Source organism: Atractosteus spatula, chromosome 6, assembly GCF_055471065.1.
Source record: "Atractosteus spatula isolate fAtrSpa1 chromosome 6, fAtrSpa1.hap1, whole genome shotgun sequence".
NCBI lineage: Eukaryota > Metazoa > Chordata > Actinopteri > Semionotiformes > Lepisosteidae > Atractosteus > Atractosteus spatula.
This window is the reverse complement of record NC_142711.1, coordinates 47896931-47924772: the sequence shown is the minus strand read 5'-3', so window position 1 is coordinate 47924772 and position 27842 is coordinate 47896931. Positions and strand designations below refer to the sequence as shown.

General features: G+C 38.4%; 1 protein-coding gene across 1 annotated transcript in view; it reads left to right on the top strand.

The window, feature by feature from the left end:
* LOC148832986 (F-box/LRR-repeat protein 7-like) overlaps positions 1-27842 on the top strand; it is a 121369-nt gene that overhangs the window by 34616 nt on the left and 58911 nt on the right. The window contains exon 2 of the mRNA XM_088919662.1: positions 5300-5389. Coding sequence (XP_088775788.1) covers positions 5300-5389 — 90 coding nt within the window. The remainder of the gene's footprint in view (positions 1-5299; positions 5390-27842) is intronic.

Below are 27842 nucleotides of genomic sequence, written 5' to 3'. Positions count from 1 at the left end.
AAGCCTAAAGTCTGAATAAACCGACATGCAGTTTAATTTAACAGTTAAGCTATAGTTGTTAGGGGTTTAGAATGGTTTGCACTCCAAAGCTATTGGTCCTGTTGTTTCTTGTGTCAAACTGAATGGGTTACAACTTTAAATCTGGAGCTTTAAAAAAAAATTGATTTCAGCCCAGTTGAATTTCTTCAGAATTGATAACGTTTCGGGAATTCCTCTATACTGTATACCAGTTAATTCCTAAATTAATTAGGAAGGACCGTTGTTTCCTCTCTACAAGTGTAACTCTTCTGTTTTGACTGTGGACTGTCATGCTTGACATGTGTACATGCTTGCGAGTGAACATTTGTTTTACAGTTTGAGACTTACAGTCATTTTGAGATTCGTGACGATCGTTCTGACTTCTTAAGGTTGTGTTTGGACCTCTGGAAAATTCTAATGGGAGTTTTGGACTCTGATTTTGAGTGTGAGCTGTGGGGGCTGGCAAAATTATTGAGGCACAAGTGAAAAATAGTTTTATACATACATTGTGATTGTCTGAAATGTATGTATGTGATATATAAATGTATATCAAAATTTGCATATAATACAGTAAAAGCAAGTGGGTTTAAATCCAGGTGCTTATTGCTAAAATGCATTTCAGTATCTTCAAATGTATTTTCCCTGGCAGTTGTTAGGATTACTGTACAGTATACTGTACAGTATACTGTATTGGAATTATATTGTCCTGACCAGAGTGCATGACCTCTACAATGCTGTATGTGTTTTGTGAATCTCTTCCTTATGGAAGAGGATGGCTGAATAACAGATTCCTGGATATCAGTTGTGGGGAGTGGTAGCTGTCTCATACTGGCTGGGAAAATGGAAGACTCAATTACAGAGCACCCTCACTCTGCCAGAGCGACCAAGCTTTTCCCCTTGTGTCACCAAAAATACCAAATCTGTGAGGAGCGTACACATCAGGGAACTTGAGATTAGCCGTAAAATCATGTTCATTTTACATCCCCAGTTACAGGGCAGAATAACTCCATATGAGCACTAGATATTGTATCTCATGCTGCCAACTGTGCCAGTTTATTATGGTTAAGCTTCTGTGTAGTTTGGAAGAGTGTTTGTAACTTAGACAGTTGTTGTGACAGTTGAATAAGGATTTGTTTTATAGCAGTATACAACCTATGAAATGCAAAGCAGAATAAGCTTCAAGAGGAGTTGTTGTACTTGTTGTTTTGAACATGAAAAGATTCATATTGGAGCCATTTTGGACAAGATTATGGAACTTACTAAATAAAAATCTTAATTGAGAGTGGAAGGTTTGAAAAAAATGTACCATGCCATAAACTGACTTATTCATCTTGGCATCTGGTAGATGTTTATTTCACACTTGTTAATAAGAAAAATGAAGCCAAAGCAAAATTATGTCTCAAAGGGTCCTGAAAATCTAAACACATTCTCATTTAATTTCACACGCAAGTGTTTTGTCACCTGGAAACATGTTAGGGTACTGTGAGTCAAATCTTTTCCTGCCTTTTTTGGTGCTGTTTTTGTTTGGTTTACTTGTTTGATGAGACTGTTGATTTCTTATTGTTGGCTTTAAATCCAATTGCTTACTGACGACAGAAAGTCAGAAAGAACGGTTTCCTTTTCTGGTTTTCACTTTGTATTTCTAAACTCAGCTGGAGAGAACATGTGAAGATCACGTACTTTGCCACATCCATATTAAAACAGTGCCATATTAATTAATTATTTACGCTGTCATTTTTAAGAAAACAATCTCGCGTTCTCTGTGCCTGGAACTCATCTACATCCAGCATAAGGTAACCAGTCAAGGGAGAGAAAGTGTGGTTTATGACTGCAGAATAGGGTTAACAGAACAAAACAAAGCATGTGATTGTCTATATTACTTGCTTTATGGAGCAGAAATTGCAGTCCAAGCAAAATACACTGTTTAAAATTACTTGTTGTACACGAATTTGTGTAATCTGTACCAGCTGCATAGATCTCTGAGAGAAACTGTCGGTCTTGTGAGCACTAGAGATGGTGCGGATGCCTTTATTGAAATTTGTCTTGATTTTAATTGGAATTGTTAGCCATTTTTATTGACTCTAACTGTTTTTTTATTACATGTTGCAAAGAAAAGCCCTTTAAGCAGACCAGCTCATTACTGAAGAGGCTTTGCACCCATGCTGTGTGCAGAGGATGTGGAGTGTTTTGAGGAAATTACATCACAGGTCAGGGGTTATTAGGCTACACGTTTCTTCTCTTGTTATCTCCTCAGTTTTATCACTGGGTGTTTAATGTTCTTCTACTAGCAAGCTCTCCAAGATTCTGTGATTTAATTAATATCTTTCTGCAACTGATAATGCTGTTTTAATTTCGTAACTGACCTTTTTGTTTCACGATTTGGTGATGATAAATTGATTCCTGGAAAATAAAGATGAAATACAGTCCAGGAGAAGGAGTTTCCATCGTGGCTATGATAGATATGTTCTTTGCTTATAAAATAGCTCATGTAGCTTTGTATACACCTCTGATGGAAATTATCCCAAAATGAGGTTAACACAAATAAACCGATTCTCTGTAAACTCTGTAAACAGCCATTCAGCAGGAAAGTGAATAAAGGCCTACAATAATTATAGTGATGCAGAAATAATGAAGAAGATACTTGGGAAGAGTTTTCATATAACGTTTCGGACAAGAAACCAAGGTGCGAGGTAAAAGTAAAAAAGTAAGTTGTTTGGGTGGTGAAAAAAGTCTGTAAAAGAAACTAAAAATATACCGAACACACACTGACCATTTGAAGTTACAGAAATTTAAATAAAAATAGTAATTGTGCTAAGATGTGGTTTCTCCTTTTCTGTTTTAAGTTGTATTTTACAGTTTTCAGGCCTTGAGTTGAACAAAACATTGGAGATACAGAAACAGTATGCTTAAACAGCAATAGATTAGTTACTTACAATGTTCTTGATGTGTAGTTCTGATTATACAACAGCACCTTTACTGTGACTGTGAAAGACAATCCACTGTTTACAATTTTATATCCCCTTTTCACACCTTTTTACACTGGTCATTTTGAGGGAGGCCATCCTTAGTGCAGTGTAAAATATATACAAACTGACCTTAGAGCAGTTTATGCTAAAAAACAAAGCATGCTTCCATTAGTACCTAAAAAAATACTTTCGCTGAATTGCCACAGTATATAAAATTGGATATTGTTTTGCTTATTATGAATAGGAAAAACATAGTAAGGTTTAAAGTAACCTCCCAAAACAATATTAGAGAGCATACTGTTCTCTCTGCTGTTCAGTTATGATAATTTGTCTTTTACTGTAATCCCCTAGGTTAAATGTTGAAATGTATGCTACTGTAGGTTTCACCTGATCATTAAAAGAGAAAATATCCTTAATTAACAGCTGTAAAATTGGGTTCTGAAATAGAGCTGCTCTGGAATAAAATATAACAATGAATTATTAATGTTATCAATAAATAGCTTTTGCCTTGTAGTGTGACACAATCAAAGTTTAAAATGCTACCTACTCATTCTTCAGTTTTCCTTCTTCTTACTTTATACTTTGTTTAAATAATGAGTAAATACTGAATACTGTATATTCATTGTATGCTCTCACTCTAGCATTCATGATGGGTGTACAGTGTAAAAATGTGAACATTTTAACCAAAACAATTTCAAAATTTATCACCTCTGTTCTTTTGAAAAAATGTTTTACTGTGTTAAATAAGACCGTACCTTAATTGACTATTATTAGGGATAATTTCCAAAAGAAAATATTTTTGTATAGCTATACATTATATTTTTTAGGTATGCATGATCAATCTGTGCATCTTTTCATTTTGGGGATGGGAAACCTTCACTCCATAGAGTTGATGGGACGTCATCAACACACTTTCTAATTCCGAATTAGAATTGTGTAAGCACAGCTTGTACCTAGGCCAGTTTTGACCCACTTCAGCTAAACATGCCACAAAAAATTACTTTGATTGGTAAGATCTACAGTTTAAAAATGACATGAACAATTATGAAAATCTTAGTTTGATTGGTAAGATCTACAGTTTATTGGTTTAAGTTTTGATTTCACTGTGTAAACAAGGCAATAAGCTCAACGAGTTAAGGGTTATAAATTCCAGCTCAAAATATCAGAATTCTTCTGGGTTTTGCTTAAAGTCACAGAGGATATCATGTTTTATGTGCTTTTGTGTGGGGAGGCTGGGTTGTAGACCACCTGACAGTGAAGCCTGAAAATGAAAACTTTAAACTGCAGAGGATGTTATAGGCCATAAAATAATTAAATGCATAACTTTATTTTTCAGTAGGTAGCTGCATCATCTGCAAAGCAAAGGGTAAAGGCTTATTCCATGCCGAAAGAAAAAGACAAGAAACACGTTTTTGGCTGTGTAGCCTTCCTTTAGGACTGGTGCCACAGCCGAAATTTATTTTCTTTTCCTTTCAGCATGGAATAAACCTTTACCTGCATGTCATTTTTGTCTCCTTTCTGTTCAGAATTGTTCATATGATACCATTTATATAATAATTCTATATACTTATGGCATGATTCAAGTGTTTCACAACCCTTCATAACTGATGACCTGAGAAATGATCAACATCATTGGCACTTCCATGTTTTCAGATTACCCCAATTCCATCAACCTTGCAAAAGCTGTATCTCTTTCGGAGCAAAGGCAATATAGCACTAAACACCTAGAGAAGTACTTGCTTAGGGACTTCATGCTAATAACACATCTAATGTTGCTTATGAGTTAATTTATGAGGAAATTTAATAATAATTCCAAATAATTATGAAATTATCACTTTGGGGAAAGAGGTCTACTTTTGTGTGTTTAATATTGTTTCCCTCTGTTTGGGGTTCGTTAACCTCCAATTGCTGTACAACATAAAAGCTTCACTCTGACACATGTTTTAGAGACACAGGATTCTAGGCTTAAAACATTGTGAGGCTAGGGAACAAATTACACATCTGCAATGGGTGTGAGTTGTAAGGCTGTTGTCTTCTGCAATCAGCATTGGTCTGGGAATAAGATAACAACGATCAACTACAAATCATCACAGTAATGCAGCTGCGCTAACTTCTGTGTGGTTGCAATTAGTGTTAAAAGTAAAAGAATGCTGAGTGATTACTGTGATTTTCAATGCGTGACAGCCAGGTCTCGTAGTACCAGCTTTCTCGCATGCACTGCGATGGCGATCACTGGTAAGGGTCGTTAGATTTCCTTTCCCCCTTTCGTTTGCTAATTGTGCTGATGCTATTTTCTGATCTGCTGTGTTGTTTAGGCAAAGGCAGTTCAAGCATCTCATCCGACGTGAGTTCAAGTACAGATCACACACCGACAAAAGCTCCAAAGAATGCGGCTACCAGCGAAGGTAAGGCATCTGGACTTCATTAGTATCGCCAGCCCCCTTGCACAGCATTGCCTATTTTTGGAAAAACTGCCTTTAAGCTTTAAATTAAAAACAAACTTTCCCCTTCGGGCTTCACGAACATCTCCCAGCGTTTTAAAAGAACCCCTTCCCCGTTTCGTTCATCCAGTGTGCATGTCTTTCCAAAAGAAAGCAGGCTCTCAGCTTCCATCCAGTGTGGCCCCAAGGTTGAGGGCCCTACCTGCAGATTTGTTTAGGCACTTCTTTCATTTTTTTTTTTTTTACATGATGTTTCTTCAAGTTCATGGGTATCAAGGGCAGTACCATGGCGCAGAGCTTAGCATTGCTGCCTCACAGGGCTGGGGCCCTGGGTTCAGTTCTGGTAGGTTAATTGGCTCTTGGGAAAATTGGCCCCTGGTACGAGTGTGGGCCTGGCTTTATTTGTGTCTGCGTGTGTCCTGCAATGAACTGCCTTACCCTGCTTTACGTCTGCTGCTTGCTGGGATAGGCTGTGGCTCCCTCTTGACCCCCAAATTGGAAGAAGCAGTTAGAAAAAATTGGATGAAAATGTGTTAATGCAGGAGGTAAATCTCTAATGCCATAGTGTGTTGAAGGGTCTCTTGCACAGCCTGCTAACACTCAGATACAGCAAACATACATTAGGAAATGGAAGAAGTATGAGGGCACCAGTAAAAGTTTAAATGCAGATAACGATCATTTCTCCTCTAATGCTACTGCTTGGTAACCATTGCCATATGGTTGTTGTTTTTCTCGAGAGTAAAAAAGGGAAGACTATTACTGTAATGCTAATCCTAATGGTTTCATAAAACAGACACTGACAATAAATTGAAATACGCGTCAGTGTGCGCCTGGGGTACATTTAGATATGGCAGAGTAAACTCTGAAACTGTATTTTTCTAATGTCAATCACCATGTTTGTAGTGCCATGTTTTGTATAATGCAATTTAAATATAGTTTGGGGATGTGATTTTTACATGGCTCTCTTTCGTGGGCTGCCTGAAGACGTTCCAGGAAAATTAGAAACATGCTGCGGAGCAGACATGAACAGCCGAAACCAGAGCCACATTTCCAATCAATACTCTTGAGCTGAAGATGAAACTTTACGTTGAAACGTTGCTTTGTGTCCCCCCCTACGATTTTATTGATGGCAGTTGTGCGAAGTCGTCTTACTGCTTTTGTTTCCTATTTTGTTGTGAACCTTAATGGCCGTACTCTAAAACTTGGCACCCACTCGTATATTTTGACCGATTTGTTTTTCTGATTAGAACACTTTACATGGCAGCTGCCAGGCAATTACTCAATTCCCATGGAATTTATATTCTGTTATGAAACGGTTTTTTGGTACAGTTTTCACGCATGAAGATCAAGTTTATTTTAGGAGAGGCAAACCCAGAGACACGCAACTGCGAGATGATGTATGAAACCTTTGTTGAGCAAGCTTGTGTGCTGATATTGGCAGCACAGTTAACCTGCTCCTTGTTTTGACTTTTAAATACACAATTTAGATAGCTGACTTCAGATTAGGTCTGTGCTAGCTATTTTAGTTAGTGCATGCAATAATTTGTCTTCTCTGACTTGGCGCCACAAGAATAATAGCAGGGAGTGCCATATTCTCCAAAGTAACAATAGTCCTCAACTGTGGAAAATGTCTAGAAAAAGCTGCTTTAGTTTTGTGGTTTGTGACAGTTTTATTGAGAATCCAATTAGTAGGCAGCATCCTTGCTGGCTCATTATACTTGAAACCAGAATGGCAATTCAGGACATACGGCTTCAGGGCAGGAAGCACTGCATGCTGGTTCTGTTAAACAGCTCAGCGCAATGGATTGCAAGTCATCAAGCAGAAGCTATTTTTTTAAACTGTTCCGATAGGCATCTGTGCATGGTTTTAGAAGAAACAGCCTTTTGTTACAGGACTCGCTTACTGCGGTTTTTACCTACATGCTAAATGGAAAAAAATATATATATTTTCCGGAAAAAAGGGATGTTTTTGGAGTATCAGAAACACTGCTGCTATGCCAAAAAAAAAAAGTTTTGCAGCTTTCATTTGTATTTAACAAACCTATTGGAGACCAATACTGGACGTCATGAGTTGTGTGAGAGAGGCACATAATTCTCATTTTTCACCCCAAGCACAATTACGAATCATAAATGCTACCACAAACTCAGTATATATCAGTATAAAGTGGCAGTCTTTTTTCAGAAATAAAACAACAAATTTTCATGCATTCTTTATTGGTAGTAAACTAGCGCTATTCATAGCTGTATGACACAATTTAAGGTTTTACTATGTGCAGTTCACAGTAAATAGACTACAGTATATCTGAAGGGTTGGCATGGTGGAGCAGTGGTTAATGTTGCTGCTTTGTGGTGCTGGGGTCCTGGGTTCAATTCTTGGGATGTTATCTGTGTGGATTTTTTTATGTTCTCCCTGTGTTTGTGTAGGTTTCCTCTAGGTGCTCCAATTTCCTCCCACAGTCCAAAGACACACTGGTAGTTTAATTGAATTCTGGTGTGAGTGTGTCTGTGTGCGCCCTGCATTGGATTTATATCCCATCCAGAGTGTGTCTTGCCTCGTGTCCATTGCTTGCTGGGATTTAGATTTGAACTAAAACTAATATTTGTTTTGTTTGTTTTATCTCTTTTATTATTACTACTGTGATTTATTTTGGGTTTACTCGTGTGACCCTTGTACCAGCAACAAAGACATTTGGCCTCCCTAGTTCATTTGGTTGCTAATTGATCCAAGTATCTGATCCAGTCATTTCTTCAAAAACAACACGGTATCAGCATTGACAATATGGCTGGATGGCTACTATCAACTTCTGCAACCCTGCAACATCTGGTTCGTTTTTGACTACTGATACTGAAGAAGTCCATTGGCTTGACTTTGTCAATGCCTTCGAGAATTTTGAATACTTGACTCAGGCCTACTTGTAGTCTTCATTCAAATCTAAAATGAATCGAGTTCTTTTACTCTGTCAGTTGCAGGTCATTTCTTTAAACCCAGGAATAATTCATCTGACCACTCGTCTCCAGATGGAGTGCAGAGCAGAAAGATCTGTTTTTTGTATCTCAAAATGTTTGCCCAAAATGTTCTCTGTATTTTAAATGAGGTCTTTCTGCTCCATTGTCTAGAAGATGTGAATGATTGGGCAACTTAAACACCTCAGTCTTTTTCATAATTAGCTTATTCAAGCTCTGTGTGTCCCATCACACAGTTTTTGTTTTTGCTCCTTGCATGCAATACTAAATTTAAAGAAATCTCCCAGGTGTGTGCTTAGTCTAGAATTTTGTGAAACTCCTTTGCCACTTCTGCAGGGGTAGCTAATTCACATATTTTGACATCATGTGGGAAGACAGTGGCCACGCATGCTTCCCTCCAACACGCATTGCTTGAATACTTTTTTCACTCTACCTGTCCCAGTGTCTACTGCAGAAGTAATTAATAATAATAATATTAATTGCTTACACTTAAATAGCACTTTTCTGGACACTCCACTCAAAGTGCTTTTACAGGTAATGGGGATTCCCTCTACCACCACCACCAATGTGCAGCCCCACCTGGATGATGCAAGCGCAGCCATAGTGCGCCAGAATGCTCACCACAGGAATTGTAGTGCTCTATGTGAAAATGCTGTCATTTTGTATGTGTCCAGCAATTCACTGATACACAACAAGCTAAGTGTACCCTGGCTGAGTCAAGACCCCTGTGACCCACTCCTGGTGACATCGTTTGTTACTGCTTTGGAATCCCTTGCATAGCACAGAGCAAGGGTCTCCAATGCTGAGTGTCAGGTCGGGCAGATAGGGTGAATGGATCCTGTACAGGACTCAGGAGAGAGAAAACACCATGCCGAATCGCCAAGCAAAAATGAATACCAGGAAGCGAGCGAGTAGGTCAGAACACGGGAGAGACAACGAAAGGCAAAGTCGAAAACGAGGAGCAGGCTAGAAGATCAAATACCGAGATTTAGGCTAGACGAGAATAACGTGCACTTGGGAGCTCTAGGAGTATTCGCAATAGTGAGCGGGGAAGCGAGGAAAGAAAATAGTGACCGGAGTAAACGGTGATAGGTGTATTACTTGCGGCGTGAGCGTTTGTTAAAGAGTGTGCGCTTGGGAATGCAAGACGGCACAGAGACGCGAGTAGAATGCATAACACTGAGAGGTTGATGTGTCTGCACTTTCATTCAATTTTTAATGACCTACATAATTAGTTTATTTTGCACAATTTTACAACTTCTCCCATCTCTTCGGATGCTAGTCCTTTTCAGAAACTAGAAAAACTGCCAACACACAGGTAAACATAAGCTAAACTTAGACATGGCTATGCATTTATTTCTGCCCTATATTATATGATCCTTTTTATTTAATGTTCCATGGTTCCATCTGAAACTCGGAAGTCTATTGTCATTATAACACGGTACCATCTCCTGTATTGTTTCTTGTAATTGTGAAGCTCTTTCTCTTATATACTGTAGTTAATGCTCAAGTCTGGTTTTGTGACTGTAATTGCATACAGTATGAGCTTTTTATGAAGTTTGTGTGCGTCTTCTGTTTGCTGTAAGAAGCATGATCTAGAGATTTGTCAAAATGAGGAGAAAACAGACTGAACGTGGGGCTTTTCTGTTATTTTAGATAAATGACCTCAGGTTCTGGTTCAAGACCGTCTTAATTCTTCAGACTTTTAAATTGTTTTGAAGCAGCGGCTAAAGGTCGCAGTAAATACTGTATATCTTGAAACTGAAAAATGTGGGAAGGCCTAAACATTGTTCAGTTAAAAAAACGTCTCAGAAGCCTGTAGGCGGCCAGCTTTCCTGATGCTCAGGACTATTTGCATGTGTGCTCAGAGCTCAAAGAAATATCTCAAAGGCTCCCCAGCCTCTCCTGTCTTTCTCTCGCATCTCCATCCTGTCTCTTACACAAGGTTCTCCAAGAAATTAAAGGCAGGTATGTATGAAAGTGAATATTTTAAACTGTGTTCAGAATGAAATGAAGTCCAATGATTTTGTTTTACGATCATATTGTGTCTTTATTCATTTCCGGAGGAAATGGAACACATATTTTTCCTTTTGTGAGGCATTATCTTTGGTGGACATCAAGAAATTACACAGTTCATTGCTTAGCCTCATCATGAAAATGGTGATCACTTCACATCAGGAAAAATCTGTATCTTATGGTTAAAATGTGTTCTTCTTAAGACATGCTATGTTTTGCTTTGCTTTTTTCTTTAGCCAGCCTGAGTAGACATTAATAATAAATGTCCATGATAAAAATACGGTACTTTACACAATTGAAATATCATACATTGGCAGTATGTTGATAAACCTGAGACAAAAAGGCTGTGAAAGGTAAAAGCCTGAGTAACTTTGCGAGCTTGAGATGAGTGATTGTGAGATGTTTTGGTAGATTGGATCTACAGCAGGCAAGTTCTCCTCTAATTAGCTCATTTCAAAGGGCATTATCTAGCCTGCAGTTGAGGGACAGAAGGACAGTAGGCATTGTTCTGAGTGCAGCCTTTCCTCTGACCATTTCCCAAGCGACTGAACCTTCTGGCATTCAGCCAGGTGGGTGAACAGAAGTCTCTGTTTATTCTGTCTGCCTCCACACACTTTAGTGGTCATTCCGAGCAGGCATGCAGTTCAACAAAGGCGTCTAGATCTGCAAACTCATCAGTTTGTGCCCCTGTTTCAGGTCAGACTCGACCCCCGTCTGTGCAAAAGAATTGCTGTAATTAATGCTGTGATTCTATTATGGCATTTTATAAAATTGGGTCTATTTCAGGGGTAAAGAAATGATGGATTTGGAACAATTACCGACTTGATTAAAGAATACAGACATAGCTCTTCTCTTGTATTTGTGTACTCAGATAAATTAAATAATCCACTAACAACTTAGTTCTGGGGAGGACTTACAAAAAGTGCAATGTCTAATTACACTATTGATATGTGAAAGGAAAGTGAATGTTGGAGGGTCATCGGTAAGTATTCTGCAGAGGTTATTCTGTCTGGTTATTCCAGGATGTCCAGTGTCCAGTGCCTAAACCATTTGATCATACATTGCACTGAGTATAATTTTATTACTTCTAAGATGTGGTGTCAGCACAGTAACATTCAACATAACATACACTTTATTGGCCATATACAATTTCTTGTATTAGGAATTTGTCTTTTCACATGCCCCAACTTGATCTCCATGAGACACACAGACAGGCAGAGAAGCTTGGGGTCAGAGCACAGGGTCAGGCATTTATAACCCCTGGAGCAGTTGGGGTTAAGGGCCTTGTTCAGGGGCCCAACGGAGTAGGATTCCTCTGCCAGCCACGGGATACAAACCGGCAACCTTCCAGCCACAGGCACAGATCCTTAGCCACAGAGCCACCGCACCGCCCTAGGCTTTGTAAGTCTCCCATTCTGAATGCAAATGTGGAAATAAAATAAATATATCTACAGTATGTATGGTAGCTGTAGGCTAAATATGAATGTTTGTTGATTACATATTAAAACACTTTGCTTTCTGGGTAAATGATGACTTGTCTTCATATATGCAAACCATAGGGGTTAGTTTTCTACATTCTCAGTGTAGCAGCTGTCTTAAGGGAAGGGTGCTGGCAGTTAAGGGTTTAAAGTGTTTCTTGAGATGCTCTATTCAGTATTTTAAATACATATTTCTTCTGTTATTCCTTAAAATGGGGAGTGAACGCTACAGTGTCTTCAGTGTCAATCACTGATGGTTTTCTGATCATCTTGAAAAACAGAAAAATGCACAGAAACCTGCTCTTTTTAAGGATACAAACTGATGATTTGAGTTGCAATTTACTGTATTTGCGTTATAAGGGGGTTACTTGTCAACTGATATAACAGTCTTGAAGTTCTCAGATCCTGGGTAAGATTCCTGGCTAGTCTTCCTTCCAGTGCAGTTTGCACGTTCTCTACTTGTGTGTGTGGATTTCCTCTGGGTGCTTTAGTTTCCTCCCTCCCTCCAAAGACACGCTAGGTAGCTTAAATGGTTTCTCTCAAGTATGCGCAAGTGTCTTTCAATGGAGTGGCATCTAGTCTCAGCAAATGTCCTGCAGCAAATGTCCTGCTTTCAGACACATTTCTCAAGAAGAGACTATGGATTACTGTGCTCCTTACCAGAAATAGGGGTATTTCCCAGGATGGATGGAAGCACAGGACGGATAACAAAATATGGATTGGTAAATACACTCTTTTAAAAATTCACTGTTTGAATCTGAATTTTATTATGCATTATGGAATGACAGTCATGCATGAGTGGATAAAATAACACATGAACCATCAGCACAGATTTTATCGTCTGAAATACACTGAGAAGGTCACTGTTTATATTTTAGAATGTCAGTTGACAATTTTCTGACATTCCGGTGCATAAAAACATTTCACAGCCCTCACCTGGGAAAGTGGACTAAAATGACATTCCTTGCCTTCAACTTCATTTTCAATTGACATTTTGAATATCCATCAGTCTTACAATGTCAAAGTTTTTCTTCCCTGTTTCAACTCGAATTTCATAATTTTAAAATATGATCAGGAATATCTGAAAAGGTTACCCTTGTTTACTACAAACCTTTCAGTTAAGCCTTTTTTATCTTTGACATAGTTTTCTCTTAGCATTTACCATCCAATTTAATTATTACCAATATTATTTAATGTTGTCATACAGTTTACATCAAGTATTTCTTCTTAAAAATGAACAAAACGTGAACTTGGTGCCAATAGCTTTGAATTCACAATCAGTGTATTCAAAATGCAGCTTTCATCAGACAATTCAGGGATGAATTTATTTAGCACTTAAGCATCCAGAATCATGAATTTCTTGTTTTGCATTGCCTTGGCACATCTCCTGGTCTATTTCCTCAGAGGCTTCTTCTGGAAATAGGAGTCCATGACGAACAGGTCTGTGTTCTCTGCATTTTCTAACTCTGCAATTTATAACTACAACATTTTGAAGGTTGCAAATCTAAAGTCCTAACCACACTGCACTGCCACATTCCTAAAACATAACGGCAAGAAATAGACCAAAATACTGTATGGTATCCCTGACTTTTTTATGAAGAATTGCCATAGGCCCCAGTAGTATAGGAAAAGTTTCTTATAGCATAAGAAACTGGCACAAAAAGTGAGGAATATTTTGAATCGCCATAAATACGAGTTGCAGTAAAATATCTTGGAGCTATTTAAACCCAGCAGGTACACTAACAGCTCAAATATTTTCAGAGTGACCTTTGACCTTCAATAATTGAAGACAGGCGTAATACCTGGCACTGTGACATATAATAGAAAAGGCATACATCTTGCTTAGTGGATTGGTGCTACATTTCTTGCTGATTGGACATGTAAAACTCAATTTATCATGTCATTTTTCCTCTTATCAACTTTTTAATTTGTACCACCACCCCCCAAAGGCAACAGGAATTTGGGCGGTAGAGAGCTCCATATAAATATTGTCAAGAAAGACAAGAATCCAGTGATACCAAGGAAAGGAATGCGGAGGTTCCCAAAGTTCCAACATATTTTTAGCTGCGGCGAGGCCACCCAACCTGACTCATTTCTACTGCTATGAGAGATCAAGTTTGGAGTCATAACTTAACAAGAGCCAGAGCAAGTGCAAGCAAGGAATATTCTTGTCTAAAGTGTCTATAGTGGACATAGAGGAAGAAACTTGTCTCTACATCCATATAGTCCTAAAAGGATTAAACAGGTTTTTCAGTGTCCCATGGGCAAAGCATATACAGTATGTTCAAGCAACTCAGGACAAGTTTCATTCAGCTACATTGACAAGGGTCATGTATACTCTCACACAAAGCTGTTGCAGAACTACTAAAACAAGGATCAAAGCAGGTCTGAAAATTAACTTTGAAAATATGATGATGTTTAGCAGTTATGTTGCTCCTAAGGAAGACCTTTTTACTTACACATTGTGACCACATTCTGGTCATTGTCTCAAACAGTAAAAAGAGACAAAGGACTTTTCAAAAAGTTAATTATGATTCAAAAAGAGATTCGACCTTGTGCTTTAGAATGAAAGCCTTTGGCAAGTCTGAGTTGCCTGTATTAAGATGTAATAGTAAATTTCTAAAATGAGAAATAAATGGGTTGGAGCCCAAACAAGAGTACCTAACATCATTGAAAGAGTGAAGAGATTAAAATGGCAATGAGCCAGGTGCATAGCAAGAAGAATGACTCACAGTTGGATCAAAAAAATCCTGGACTGGAAGCAGGCAAAGTCCATGAATTTGCAAGGAGCACATTGGACAAGGATAGCTGAAGATAGAATTTCTTCGAGGTATTTTCAGGCAGGACTTTTTTCAGCAACAAATTGATGAAAACTAAAACTGGTGATAGTGACGATATAATTCAGTCCACCACATTGTAAGAAATACTCAAAATGATCATAATCCATTTTTCTCAGCATACATCTGCCTTATTTTGTGTAGTCAAATGTTTTGCTTACAGTATTTGCATAGCAATGATAAAAAAACAGATCATACACACAAAAGTGTTTTCATTTTCTGTGTTGACGATGAAGCAGTCTGGGCCACATTTTTGGAATAAGAAATTAGCAGTCAGCATAGAGTAGAATTTCAGATTTTCTAAAACTTCTTTATTTCTCCAACATTTAATGTTAGCTGGAGAAAGAAACTTTTACATGCCTTCACAGTCCTTCCAGAAGTGAAAGTGATTGTGTTTGATGAGCCTTTGGCAATGTCTAGCTACATCTGTCAGCTCTAGCTCCATGCCCGAAGATAGCCCTGCAGTCTGTGTAGCTTGGAGGCTATGCAGTACAAGGAAACAGGGCCTATTTGTTTTGGATGCAAAACCCAGGTTGTAAAGAAAAAAAATCCAATTTGCTTCGTAAGTGTTATTTTGCATTTTTGTTTTTTTACACGTTTTTCTCAAGTGCTTCTTTTATCCCCAAGACTGAAAAAAAACTTTTAATTTCTGTTTTTATGTTATTAAAATAATGATCTTGTATTTTAAAATGTAATTTTATATATATATATTCCAGCATACCTCATGCTTTAATTTAGTCCTTTATTTAACCAGACATGCCAGCAATCGGTGTCAAAAACACTGTAGTCCTAAGAACAATTCCGCCAAACGAGCTCCATCCATTTACTTCTCAGAGTCTATGTTACGTGGTTTCTGGATTATTTCTATCTAAACAACTCTCAATAGGTTCTCTGGTCAGATGAATTAGCAGTTGAATTTTCTGTCTACAGTGAGAAAGATTTTGGCAAAACCAAGCACTGCCTTGCAATAGAAGAATCAGTCACGCATATCACCAGTATCACGTATCACCAGTTTTATGGCACATTAAGGGCTGCTTTATGGTGCTAACTTACTGCAAACCAAGTGTTAAGGCACCTTAAAATTGGGCAGACCAAAGGGTAAGATAAAAGGCAGCAGTCTTAACATCTGTCAAGCTAGCGAGTCCTTTTAGACCACAAGAAAACAATGACCACACATGGCGGTGGGGTGGAAGAGAGTGTAACAGTGCGGGAGTGGGAGGAGCCATGGAGAGCACCAGTAAAAGCCAACGGTGTGTTACGGAGGGTGGAGGCACCAGTGTGAGGTTCTCAAAAAAAACGAAAAAGAAAAAGCACACCGGTTTGTAGCACAGTGGCATCCAGACTGTCACGATTGTAGTCCCTCCTCCTTAAGGGCGCTCCGGCTCTTTCACTTCGGACCTGATTTCGTGCACCTGCCCCTTGTTCCAGCCTCCTTCCTGTCCCCTTAAAAGCCAGGCACTCACTTTATTCGGGGCTCTGCATTGATTCCCATATCATGCGAGCCCAGGACCTGTATTCGCCTGGCTCCGTCATGTTTTTAAGTTTCTGTTCCTGTTTCCATCCCCCGTCCCCCGCCGGTTCCGACCCGGTTCCTGTTTTTAACCTGTCGGGTCTCGGATGGACCGCCCGGCTTTGGACTTTGCCCATTTTTGGATTCCCCCTTTGGATTACCTCTGGATAGTTTGCCCCGGATTCACCCCCCTGAATACCTGCGCACTTTGGACACGCCCCCCCCGTATTCATTCCCGATTCCTGCATGGCTTTTTCCCCTGTGTTTCTCACTCCACCCCAGATTGTGTTGTCCGCATAGGGTCTGGAAAGAACTGTTCGTTACACATATTGGACTATCCCTATCTAACGGGGTCCAGTCTGTGGTAATAAGAAACCATTTGGCACAGAGAAAGCCAGACTGGACCGTCCCTATTTTACGGGGTCCAGACTGGAGAAAAAGGAGCGAGGCAAAATGCAAAAGAAAACTCGGCCTGTAATGCCACAATAGTCAAATTAAAGTTGTACAATTTCTACTATATTTACAGTATTATACTTCTTATAACATTCTAATACCATTGTAAAGAAATTGAATGCGCCTAGATTTTCCCATTTATGGAACAATGTTTAGGGAGATTGCGTTAATTAAGAATTTTTACATCAACCACAGAAATGGTGCACAAAATCATCGTGTGGAGCTTTTGCCCAAAGCGGTCAATGATAAATCTCAGATGTCATGGCACACAAAGTAAGACGTGTATGTTGGAGTATTTTTACAGAACACATCCCCATCTGCTCAGAAACCTGGATGAAATCAACCATGCCTCTACAAGGAGTTTTCTCTATCGGTTAGCTGTAGCTAGTTTGTAGCAGTACAGTAGCAGCTGCTAAATCATTGTGAAAGAAATAGCAGTGGTTCACTTCACTGTGAGTGTGAAGTGAACCAGTTCATAAAAGAAAACAAGGTGGCATGGATTGGATCACCGAAATACAGTTACTGCTGGAATCAGGGCATATACCTTTGTTCATATGCTACCAATGCAAATATTAAGCTAGTGTTTTACAGTACATGCATTTACAATGAGAGAAATATGGAAGTTTGTGCTTATGTGATTCAAATTGTACTGTATTTCTTTACATAAATCCAGTCTCAAACAGATGTTCCAAGTTTTGCCATTCAAGTCCATAAAACCTCTAGGCAGCTAAATGCGACAGTACCAGAGCTAGCAAGTTAGGTATTTGATATATTTTGATTATTTAACCAAGAAATGAACCATTTAGACCTAGCATTGGTGCTGCCAATGTTAAGTGAACAAAGAGTATGAATTTATTTTTCTAGATAATAAATTGCAGATAACTGGTAACTGTAGTGGAAAATTTGGAGTCACTTCACAGACTCTCAGTCCCTCCACAATAGAGCAAGGACGGATCCCCTGTTGAAGGAAAAGCTGAGTGAATACAGGATTAACTTCTGCATGTTGCTATGTTCCAAGGAAGTTCACAAGAAAACAGGTTGTCAGTCAGTGGAAGGTATTGAAGCTTTGGCTTAGACCCTGGATATTTTTTTTCCAAATCCAGTGGTACAAACCTCACTTTTTTAAGTTCACTCTTTATTAAATCTTTCCAGTTTTATGGCACATTGAACTGCATTCCTCAAATTGGTCTTTTTATGCTTAGGAGGATTCTTATGTGTCAAGTAAAGCATATGGCCGTAGTTGATAATACTGTTCAGGTTTCACCCCTGGTAATAAAATCAACAAACATAAAAAGCTGAACCTCTACAGGTCTTATTTTTTTCATTAGGGAATATCAGGTTCATTTCTCCTGAGCAAATCTCTATAGGCTACTGACTGGAAGCTTAATTAAAATATGTCTTTGATCAAGAGCTCAATTTGACTGGTTATATTTTAGCCCTCAAGGAGAAAAAAAACAGATTGATTTTTATCAGTACATGGTCATATGTAATTAGGTTTGCTGGCTTTATTAGCCTCCTGGAAGTAATCATCAGCTACCACTTTTACATCTTTAGAGCAGCTGTTCGTATAATTCTAGGCCAAAACTGGCTGAACATTAAAAAGCGACTGACATGAAACCTGTGAATGACTTAAACAGCCAACCAGGATATTTCAGTATAAGCCTGGATGAATTAAAGATGTCTAAAACATGACACTCACTAAGTTAATTGATCAAATACTGTGGGGGCATTATAGATGTAATGTAGTCAGCAGGTAACATTATTTTCTGGTCCTGTATTTTCACTCACTTTGTGTGGTTCTCTTGCAGTGAATTGTCAGCAGTGGGATCATTGATGCATCATTTAGCTTTCAGACTAGTACTTTCCTTCAATCAGTGTGTATAGTAAAAATGATTTCAGTGCCTTCAGAATCAGCATACTAACATGTCTCAGCTCTTTTCAGACATCCTGACCTGCTTTCATCTAAAATGTATCTTCTCACTGTTAAAATTGTTTTGTTTTTTTGTCATCCAACATTTTCTTTCACTTGAATTTGAACTCTGTAGTGCCTCGAGGTTTCTGCCTAAGTGCAATGCAAAACTGCAGTAGATCTTATGCTAAGTGACTACCAGCTACAGTGTAGGCAGATGTGTGCAGGGGGATGTCATGGTACTGCTGATATGTTTTAGTGTGGTTTGTTTTGACTTATGAAACCAGAGCAAAACACTGAACCAGAGTAAACTAAATCAGTCTATGTGTCCATGGTCATCAGTTTGGTTAACAATATTTTTAACTGTATCTCTCTGAATTATAACAAAATATAGTGATAACAAAGCCAGCTGCAGCTAGCTGAGCGGTACCTTCTTTTTTCTGTAGACACTTTAAATTTGTGTGTTGGCATTATATCATTTTACACTCAAAGAAAAAATAAATTCAAGGTTTTGAACAGACCAACATATAATAGTCTAACATTTCGTTTTAACAGTCACTAAATTCAATTTTTCCATTGTTTTAGATCCATATATTATGGCAATAGTCACAGCTCATTTAAAATAATGCTTTGTAAGAATAGTATCGGACTAAAATGTTCTGAGAATTGCTCATGAGGTTTCTCAGGAAATGTTCATGAAAGGTAAAGAGTGGTATAGCAGAGGTTTCCAATCGTGGTCTTGGGATCCACACATTTCTTGCTGTGCCACTTTTCATTGCAGCTGAAGTCTTTACTTGAATGAATCTCAAATTAAACCAGTAAGCTGCCTGGTTAGAGCCTTTGTTCTTTTTTTCTACTCAAGCATTTTTTCTACTCAAAGGTTAGAGGTTTTCAGTCACTTCAGAAGCATAATAGTTAAAAGGCAAACTCCTACGTGTTTAGTAACTGAGAACAATTAAAAAGTTAAAATTAAACCTATTATTAGTTCTATTAAAGGCTAAACTATTTAATCATTTTCAGTCTCCTAAGTCAAGGCGATTATGCAGGGTTGGAATTCAATTAATCTTGACAAAATTAGTGGCATAGCACTGAATCGGACTGTTAGTTGGATTGAGCCCTTGGGACTGACCTGTATTTTATGAGGGGCACTCCATTCCTGGGTGCCAAAAAGTTTCTGGTTTTCTTTCAACCTGAGCCCCTATTTAAACTCATCGTTTGCTTAATTGGACAACATGAAGCCTTTCCGTGTTTTTATGATTAAAGATGTAAAGAGATTTAAAATACAGCTTGCTGGCCCTTGAGGACTGCGGGTGGGCAGTTCCTGTTTTTGCAGGAAGAGGGTTTCCACTGGCTTTTTAACTGTGAAAGGATTTGTTAGGCATGCTCAAGCCAAGCAGAGGGCAGAAGTTTAGAGGCTGCACACAAGAAAGGTTATAAAGGAAAGGAGGCCATTAAGCCCACCAAGTCTGTTTGTTATCAGTAGTTAATTGATCCAAGGATCTCATCCAGCAGTTTCTTGATAGAAACCAGTGTCTCAGCTTCAAAAACATGGCTGGGTGGCTTGTTCCAGACTCCCACAACTCCAAGACAGTTGCTGCATGTTGATATTTTGTGGACAGTTTGTGTTGAAGTGGTGTAAGCCTTTTGTATTTCAGTTCAACATTGCTTTGGGGCGCCAACTCTTTTTTATCCACCTACAGTATTGTACATGGTGTCTGAATACCTGGAGTTTGTCAATGGTTTGTCCCAGAAAAATGGAAAGAATAGGCAGTAGAAGTAGGCGGATTTCCTGTGTTAATAGGAAAGGATTATTCATCTGGAAGGTGGCCATTTCTGTTGTGTTAATACTGATAATGTCCATGGCTAAGAGTTTAGAGGCATTAACAAAAACTGGAAGCAGTCATTTTTCTCCCTTGCGCATAGTATGTATGCTATGCATAGTCTCTGAATTTTACCAGAAGTGCTGTAAAGATTAAAATGTTTGTGTATTGTAACAGTTTCATGGTTATTGAGAGACACAGCTTCAGTTTCTTTTGATTATTTTCACAATGTATAAACATAGTTTTTTCTCATCCTATGACGTATCATTATTAGCAAGGAATAAGGAAATTACCCAATTATACTATGTTCATATTTATTTGGACATTCAGCACTCTCGCTAACTGACAGGACTGTATTTGGAGATATTTCTTCTCCCAGATTACAGCCATGTTTTATCAGAGCAACGAAAGTCTGTGAACTTTTCCTTTGCCTCTTGTCTGTTTGCGTCAGCGTGGAAGAATTTTTACATTACGAGTATGCAGAATGGATGTTCAGTAGTGTTTTATGAAGAAAGAGATGGCTTATGTCTTATCTCTATAAACATTGTAGTTAAACCCAAAGGCATGTATTCTCTCTCTCTTACATTGAGAATCACATAATATTTCTATCTATACCAGAAAAGGAAAAACAGGATTGTCTTTTTATCAAAAAACATGCTTATTTCTAAACAACATGCTATTTTTTAATTAGAATTTAACTATTATAAAGGATGGTAAAATATGAATATTGGACATCTGCACTAAAAACAGTCACCTTTAGCTATGTGCAATTCAGAAACCATGTGAGTTTCATCTCAAAACCTAAGAGGGTCAGATTGTCATCTTTGTTGAAGATACAGTAGTATGGGTGGCACAGTGGTGCAGAGATTAGCATTGCTGCCTCACAATGCTGGGGTCCTGGGGTGCTATCTGTGTAGAGGTTGTATGTTCTTCCCATGTTTGCGCAGGGTTTTCTACATGGTGGTAGGTTGATTGGCTCTAGTGTGAGTGTGTGTGTGTGTTTGTGTCTGTGTCCGTGTGATGGGCTGGCTTCCTGTCCAGGGTATATCCCACCTTGCGCCTGTTGTTTGCTGGGTTAGGCTCTGTCTCCTCCGTGACCCTGTACTGAATAAAGTTGTTTAGAAAATGAGTGGATGAAGTTAGTATTGTAAAGTATACCATTTTTACTCAGGGAGTTCAATCTTCATTGATTTGATCGAAAGATGGCCTAAAACTATGCTTCTTCTCAAATTTGCTTTAAAAGGTGGTACTGAAATCTTGTCCCACACTGATAATGTAAAGACTAGATGTGGTGTTAGATTCAAAGACATGCTGTCCATTTTAACAAACATAAAGAATTGGAATTCTTCATCCTCTGTTCGCAACAAGTGAAATAGGTTATGATTAAGACTGTCCATATTGTTTTGAGTTAAGCTTTTTAAAATCATTCCTTTTAAAAAGGGACCTATTCAGCCATATACAGTAGTCTTTGAAAATGAGTTGTAAGAGGTATCCAGGAAGCTCAGGAGTGCATGTTAAGCCCTGTGGTCCGGGTGTTGCTGGTTCAAACCGAGGCCATGTCTTTAGCCTGGTGAGGCTGGGATTCTCCAAGTGCCAAGTCACAACAACCCTGGTATCAAGTATCAACAGCTCAGTTATGATGAGGGAGCTTAACAGTTGTTTGCCGGGTGGAGAGTTTGCAGTGCTCTGGCGCTCACCAGTGTTCAGGTAATAGAATGAGGAAGTATTGACGCACAATCAGGGGAGCCTAGTCGTCTTTAGCAATGAATCAATAATGTGTAGACCACCCTATGACAATGCACTAGGGTTAGGGTTAGGATTAGGGAGGACAACATTAATTAATGCTAATTAATATGCTAATTGGGTGGCCCAAGTGCAATGGCCTAGGCATTAATATCTTGTAACTTTATAACACCACATGTAGTTATTACTGGCAAACTGACACATGTTCTCGGCTATTGCCACAGAAGTAATATTTCTTGCCAGACTTATGCCTTGGATTTCCTCGTTGCTAGACTTGAGACCGATTGAGCATTTGTAGAATGAGCTGGCAGTACCAGTGCACAAGCACATGTACATCTCACCTTGATAAGACAGTTGGGACAGAGTCCTACGGATCACCATCAGTAACCTTAATGCAAAGAATGCCCCACAGATGTACAGCTTGTCTTAGTGAGAGAGGTGGCCACACACACTGTCAGATGGCCAGCTCAGTGGCAGTATAAAACCAGCCTCTTCCACACAGAAGAAGCCTCATTTCAAGGTTTGCATTCCTTTTATTACCCAAGGCTACATGGTTAAAACCACAAGGAAACAAAATAAATTTCATCTCCCTTTGGAGATCTGTCTAGACTTTAGGTCAGTTCATCCTGCCTAATGGGAGGCAGGCTAAATTCTCCTCTCCCCACATAACAAACCATATGAGATATACTGTAGAGTCGCATTGCAGATTATTTACCCTTTTGGGCAAACAAAGGTCTCCAGCTTCCTGTGCCATTCCAACTCTCCCCATTATGCATTTACCGGGCTTATACATCTCAGGTGAATATCGGTTTTAACCACCTGGGCTCAATTATTGAGCAGCCATTCTGGCTCAGTGCTCACAAAAGAGCCCAGGTTGCTGCTCCTTATGGAAGCTTATGAAAGTTTCCCAAGGACATTGCTAGTATTCCATTCAGGGATATAAACTCCCTCACAACTTCCTGTTGAACGATCCTAACAGATCTTTATTAGCGTAATGAGATAACCTGTGTCAGGTCTGTTCCATAAAATGTCACTTTACCTGCTACAGCAAAGATTTAGTCATTTCCACAAATTAACTGTCAGTGTGCTGCAGTTACAAGTCATAAGTTTCTTTTGATGGTCAGCATATTTGCTGGTACTGTATATGCTGAGTGTTAATGTTGTCATTATTACATCCTGTCAGATTCCTAAACAAGAAATTCTTAGTTTGAATTCCACCATTATTAATAAGGAGATGTCATTTTGCAAGAAGCTGCAGTTCAGTTCAGAGGTGTGTGCTGTGTGAGGCTTCTAGGAGTCTGGCATTACTGGCAACTGCTAGACCAGTATCTTTTTCCAATTTTTTATTTTTGTTTGAGTTTGGTCTTCTAGCATCTGTCAGTTGATGTCTTGAAAATGTTTGTAGGCTTAAACAGCAACTAATTCTGGGATGTACACAGGTGTATAAACATGTATGGATATTCAGTGCTGTATTGTTTAAAAAGCAGAAACTTGCTCCATAATCATCTGCATTTTACGCGTGCCTGACTGGATCTTCTCACTGTCAAGAGAATTGTAGCAGGGCTGAGAGTGAAGCACTATATCTATTCACTTACTTTCTCTAAAAAAGGAGGCGGGGGCTCCCTTAATGTGATTCATAACGTACTTTTCAGGACTGTCTATCCCAACTGCTCATGATGAAAAAATAAAATTCTTGATATTGGAGAGCAGCAACAGGATCTGCCTGGAAACCTGATCTCTGTGTCTGGAAACATAGTTTCTCGTGTAACTCCTGGGGTGAGATACAGGTCACTGACAGAATGGCAAACAAAGATGCTGGAGAAGGAGAATTTAAAAGCTGGAGGAATAGGAGCTGGTACCAGGCCACAGACAATAAAAATGGACCTGATAATGGACATTGTTGATGTCGTGTGCTAAACATACTACCAGTAATTTGCATCTGCCTCTCATATTGAATGTGTCAGAAGTGCTTCTCCATCTTTCCACAGAAAGAAAATGCCTTTTGGTTGCCTTTTACTGTATATTTATGTTCAACATATTATACTTTAATACTACAAGTCATTTTAAAATAGGCATACTGAGGCATGTATATTATTCAGCTCAATACTTTCATGCTTTTTCTGCGATTACAAATAGAACCATCAATTCAATTATCCCTATATAAATTTCTGTCCCTTTTTATGGAGACCTTATTGGGTACATGATTTTAGTATACCACAACTTTTTAAATTAGATATTTTGTGCCTCAATCTAGGCATTTTACAAAGAAATCTTAGGGGAGACATTTCGTCACAGAAACCTTTACTTGGTAATAAACACATCATAACCTGCATTTATGAAATTTGACACAAAAGACCATTCCATGGAGAATCTTAACAAAAGCTGTGACATTTAAAGTCTTTATGAACTGCTAAACATTTTTTATAAAGATATTATTTGTTCATTCCTTGTGATAGAGAATGTAGCATTCATTGATGTTCATTGAACATAACTATTAACATTAATACAGCATACTCCATCTCCTTTGTATACTGTATGAAAGTGTTTTGCTTCTTGATCTGATATTTTTGAAGAATATTAGGAAGCTGTTTCCTTATAACATTCTTGTGGCAGTTGCCTAATGATCTGTGAGACTGTCAATGCCTGTGACATTAGAAGTGGATTATTGCAAGGATAAATAATGTAATCTTGGAGCATTGGGGCACCTTTGCATTGTACTCTAGTCAGAGTATAAATTATGTTTATTGTGAAAAAACACAATGTCCTAAAGTCTTTTAAACTAATCTGCACTAATGATAGTGAGGAGCTATTACAGTTCCTCTTTCCAAGGTATTACTTATAAAGAAATATTTCCAAGGTAAGGCCTTATTTGGTAAAATATACAAAATGCACAGCCTGACAGTAAGTAACATTTTTTCACGACACATACAGTAGTTTGTAGCTGAACTGTCATTAAGAGAGAAGCAAGCAGCAGCATTTGGTGGAGTTTTCTGTCTGTATACAAGTCCAGGTTTTTTTCACTTCCAGTTCTTTTCTCCACTGCTAACTTACCTGCCTGTAGACAACAAAATGAACCAAAGTACGTAATTGTGGAGGTGATGGAGATGAGGGTCAACTGATGTAACGTTTTTGTTTAATAAAACTTTTTTCTTTCACGGCCCCCCAAAAAAACAAAAACATTTTTTGTATGAAACTTTGCTCCTCTTCACCTCCCAAGTTCTAACGGACTAGTTCAATCACCAACCAGTAGAGACAACAAAAATGCCCTTAAAACAGTCTTTCCCTGGAAAAATAAATCTATGTTTTCCTTCGAGATACAGTTTGCCGGTTTCCTGTGGTTTTCAACTGTTGTGTTGTGTGTCTTTTCTGTGTTTATTCTGAAACTAAGTGACTGTGTAACCTTTATTGAACAGTAATGTTAGGGCTGTATCAAATTCAATGAAACAAACAGTTAAAATGCAGTTTCACTCGCTTAGTGTGAAGATTCGCACAAACCCTCTCAAGCTGAACAGCAATCCAGAAACATGGAGGGCATGATGGAGTACTGGATCATCAAGATATCATTATCTCTAGTACTTTACCATAGAAGACACAGTTATCTGACACACAAAGATATGTGGGTTCAATAGTGATTTGGGGATCAGAATGAAGAATGAACAGTATTGCTCTCAACCCATTCTTTTGGTCTCCTCCTGCAAGGTTCCTCCAGGCTATTCAAGGTACAGTACATAACAGAATGTAGCACTTTGTACTCAACAGGCAATAGTGTGTAATTGTAAACCATCTACGGAGCCTAATCCAATACATGTTTGCAAGTAATTAGGCAATGATATGTTTTACTGTATGTCTTGTGATGATCTGCTTTAATTATTAAAAACATTTGGAGTCGTAACCATGCATGGTAATTTTCGTGATGTGTAGTTTTCAGTTTAGTGCCATACTCTGCAGAGATTAGCAGCAGAATGTACCACAACAGTTGTCTTTTTCAATTTGAAATACTTATAAACAAAAAGATCTGAAACAGGGTCTCGCTGTACGTAGTAGCAGTCAGGGACTAAAGCGTGCCTCCTGCCGAATATCCATAAATGGTAAAACTAACCTTTTTAGAAGGGGCAGTTGCATGCGTGGAGAGTAAGGTTTTGATTTACAGTAATAATATAGCGAAGGCCTTGTTCAAAGCTGTATGCCTGCTGTAAATTATGAGCAATAAAACAAAGAATGTGAGGAGGGTTTTTTGCAGTGTTTCAGGAACAAGGGGAGGGAAGAGGCTAAAGCTTCCTCTTCAGGAAGAAACAAAGAATGAATCTGATCATTTTTTTGCAACTAGTAGCAATTGTCCGACCTCTTGCCAGCTGTGAGCTGGGAAATTGCCATTTAATAATATCGTGGTTCGTAATTCCATTTCTTTATTGCCAGTGAGGATAAGATATGTCCTTTCCCTGCCTGAGTGGTTGATGAAGTTGAGCACAGCAGTTTTTGGAAACATGTGATAAAACTAAGCCTTCATCCTCGAAGCCACACCAACAGAATTTTCTTTGGCAGGGAATGGGCAGGACTCTTGGAATAAGGCTGCAAAATGTTCAGCCAGGCCATGGAAACTTAATTGTAAAGTTAAAGTCTGAATGCTGCTTCTAATAAAACTTTCAGATTTATCGTGTTTTGGCACAACCGTAAAACTGTTGCACATGGTTTGGCCAGACAGAGCATTTGGTTCACAGAGGGTCGTCCATTTTAACTTAGGAGTTTTATGTTTTCTGTATAAAATCTCCGATAAATATATTGCATTTCTTACTAATAAATTAATGAGCTCAGGCCTAGTAACAGACAACAAGTAATGAGGAGTATGAAAAAGGCCAAGGTGAGAAAATTAAAAGCATTGTTTTGTTTGTTGTTCAGCATATTACACATTATAACACAAAGTAAATTTTAATTACTAGCAATAAGGTCAGATTGATGCGTCTTATCTACAGTACATAGAAATTTCTTGCATGCAACTCTGTGGCTGTGCATGAAAATCATTTTTAAAGTTTGCTTTAAACCCAAACTCCAATCTTACACCTAAACAAAACTCTTTATTGTAACCCAAAAAATCACAATTTTGTTATACCACTACATATAACCTGTGTGAAGGTGTTATATTGGCTAAGTAAAACCACACTCCAATAATAATGATAATATACTATTTATATGGCTTATTTGAGCTAAGAAATCATAAAGTGGTAGGAAACATCTACCATCTCTCTCTCCACTGTATACTGTATACAGTGGTGTGAAAAAGTGTTTGCCCCCTTCCTGATTTCTTATTTTTTTGCATGTTTGTCACACTGAAATGTTTCAGATCATCAAACAAATTGAAATATTAGACAAAGATAACACAAGTAAACACAAAATGCAGTTTTTAAATGAAGGTTTTTATTATTAAGGGAAAAAAAATCCAAACCTACATGGCCCTGTGTGAAAAAGTGATTCCCCCCCCTGTTAAAACATAAATCAACTGTGGTTTATCACATCTTTGGAAAGCTGAGTTCAATTTCTCTAGCCACACCCAGGCCTTATTACTGCCACACTTGTTCTCAATCAAGAAATCACTTAAATAGGACCTGCCTGACAAAGTGAAGTAGACCAAAAGATCCTCAAAAGCTAGACATCATGCTGCGATCCAAAGAAATTCAGGAACAAATGAGAAA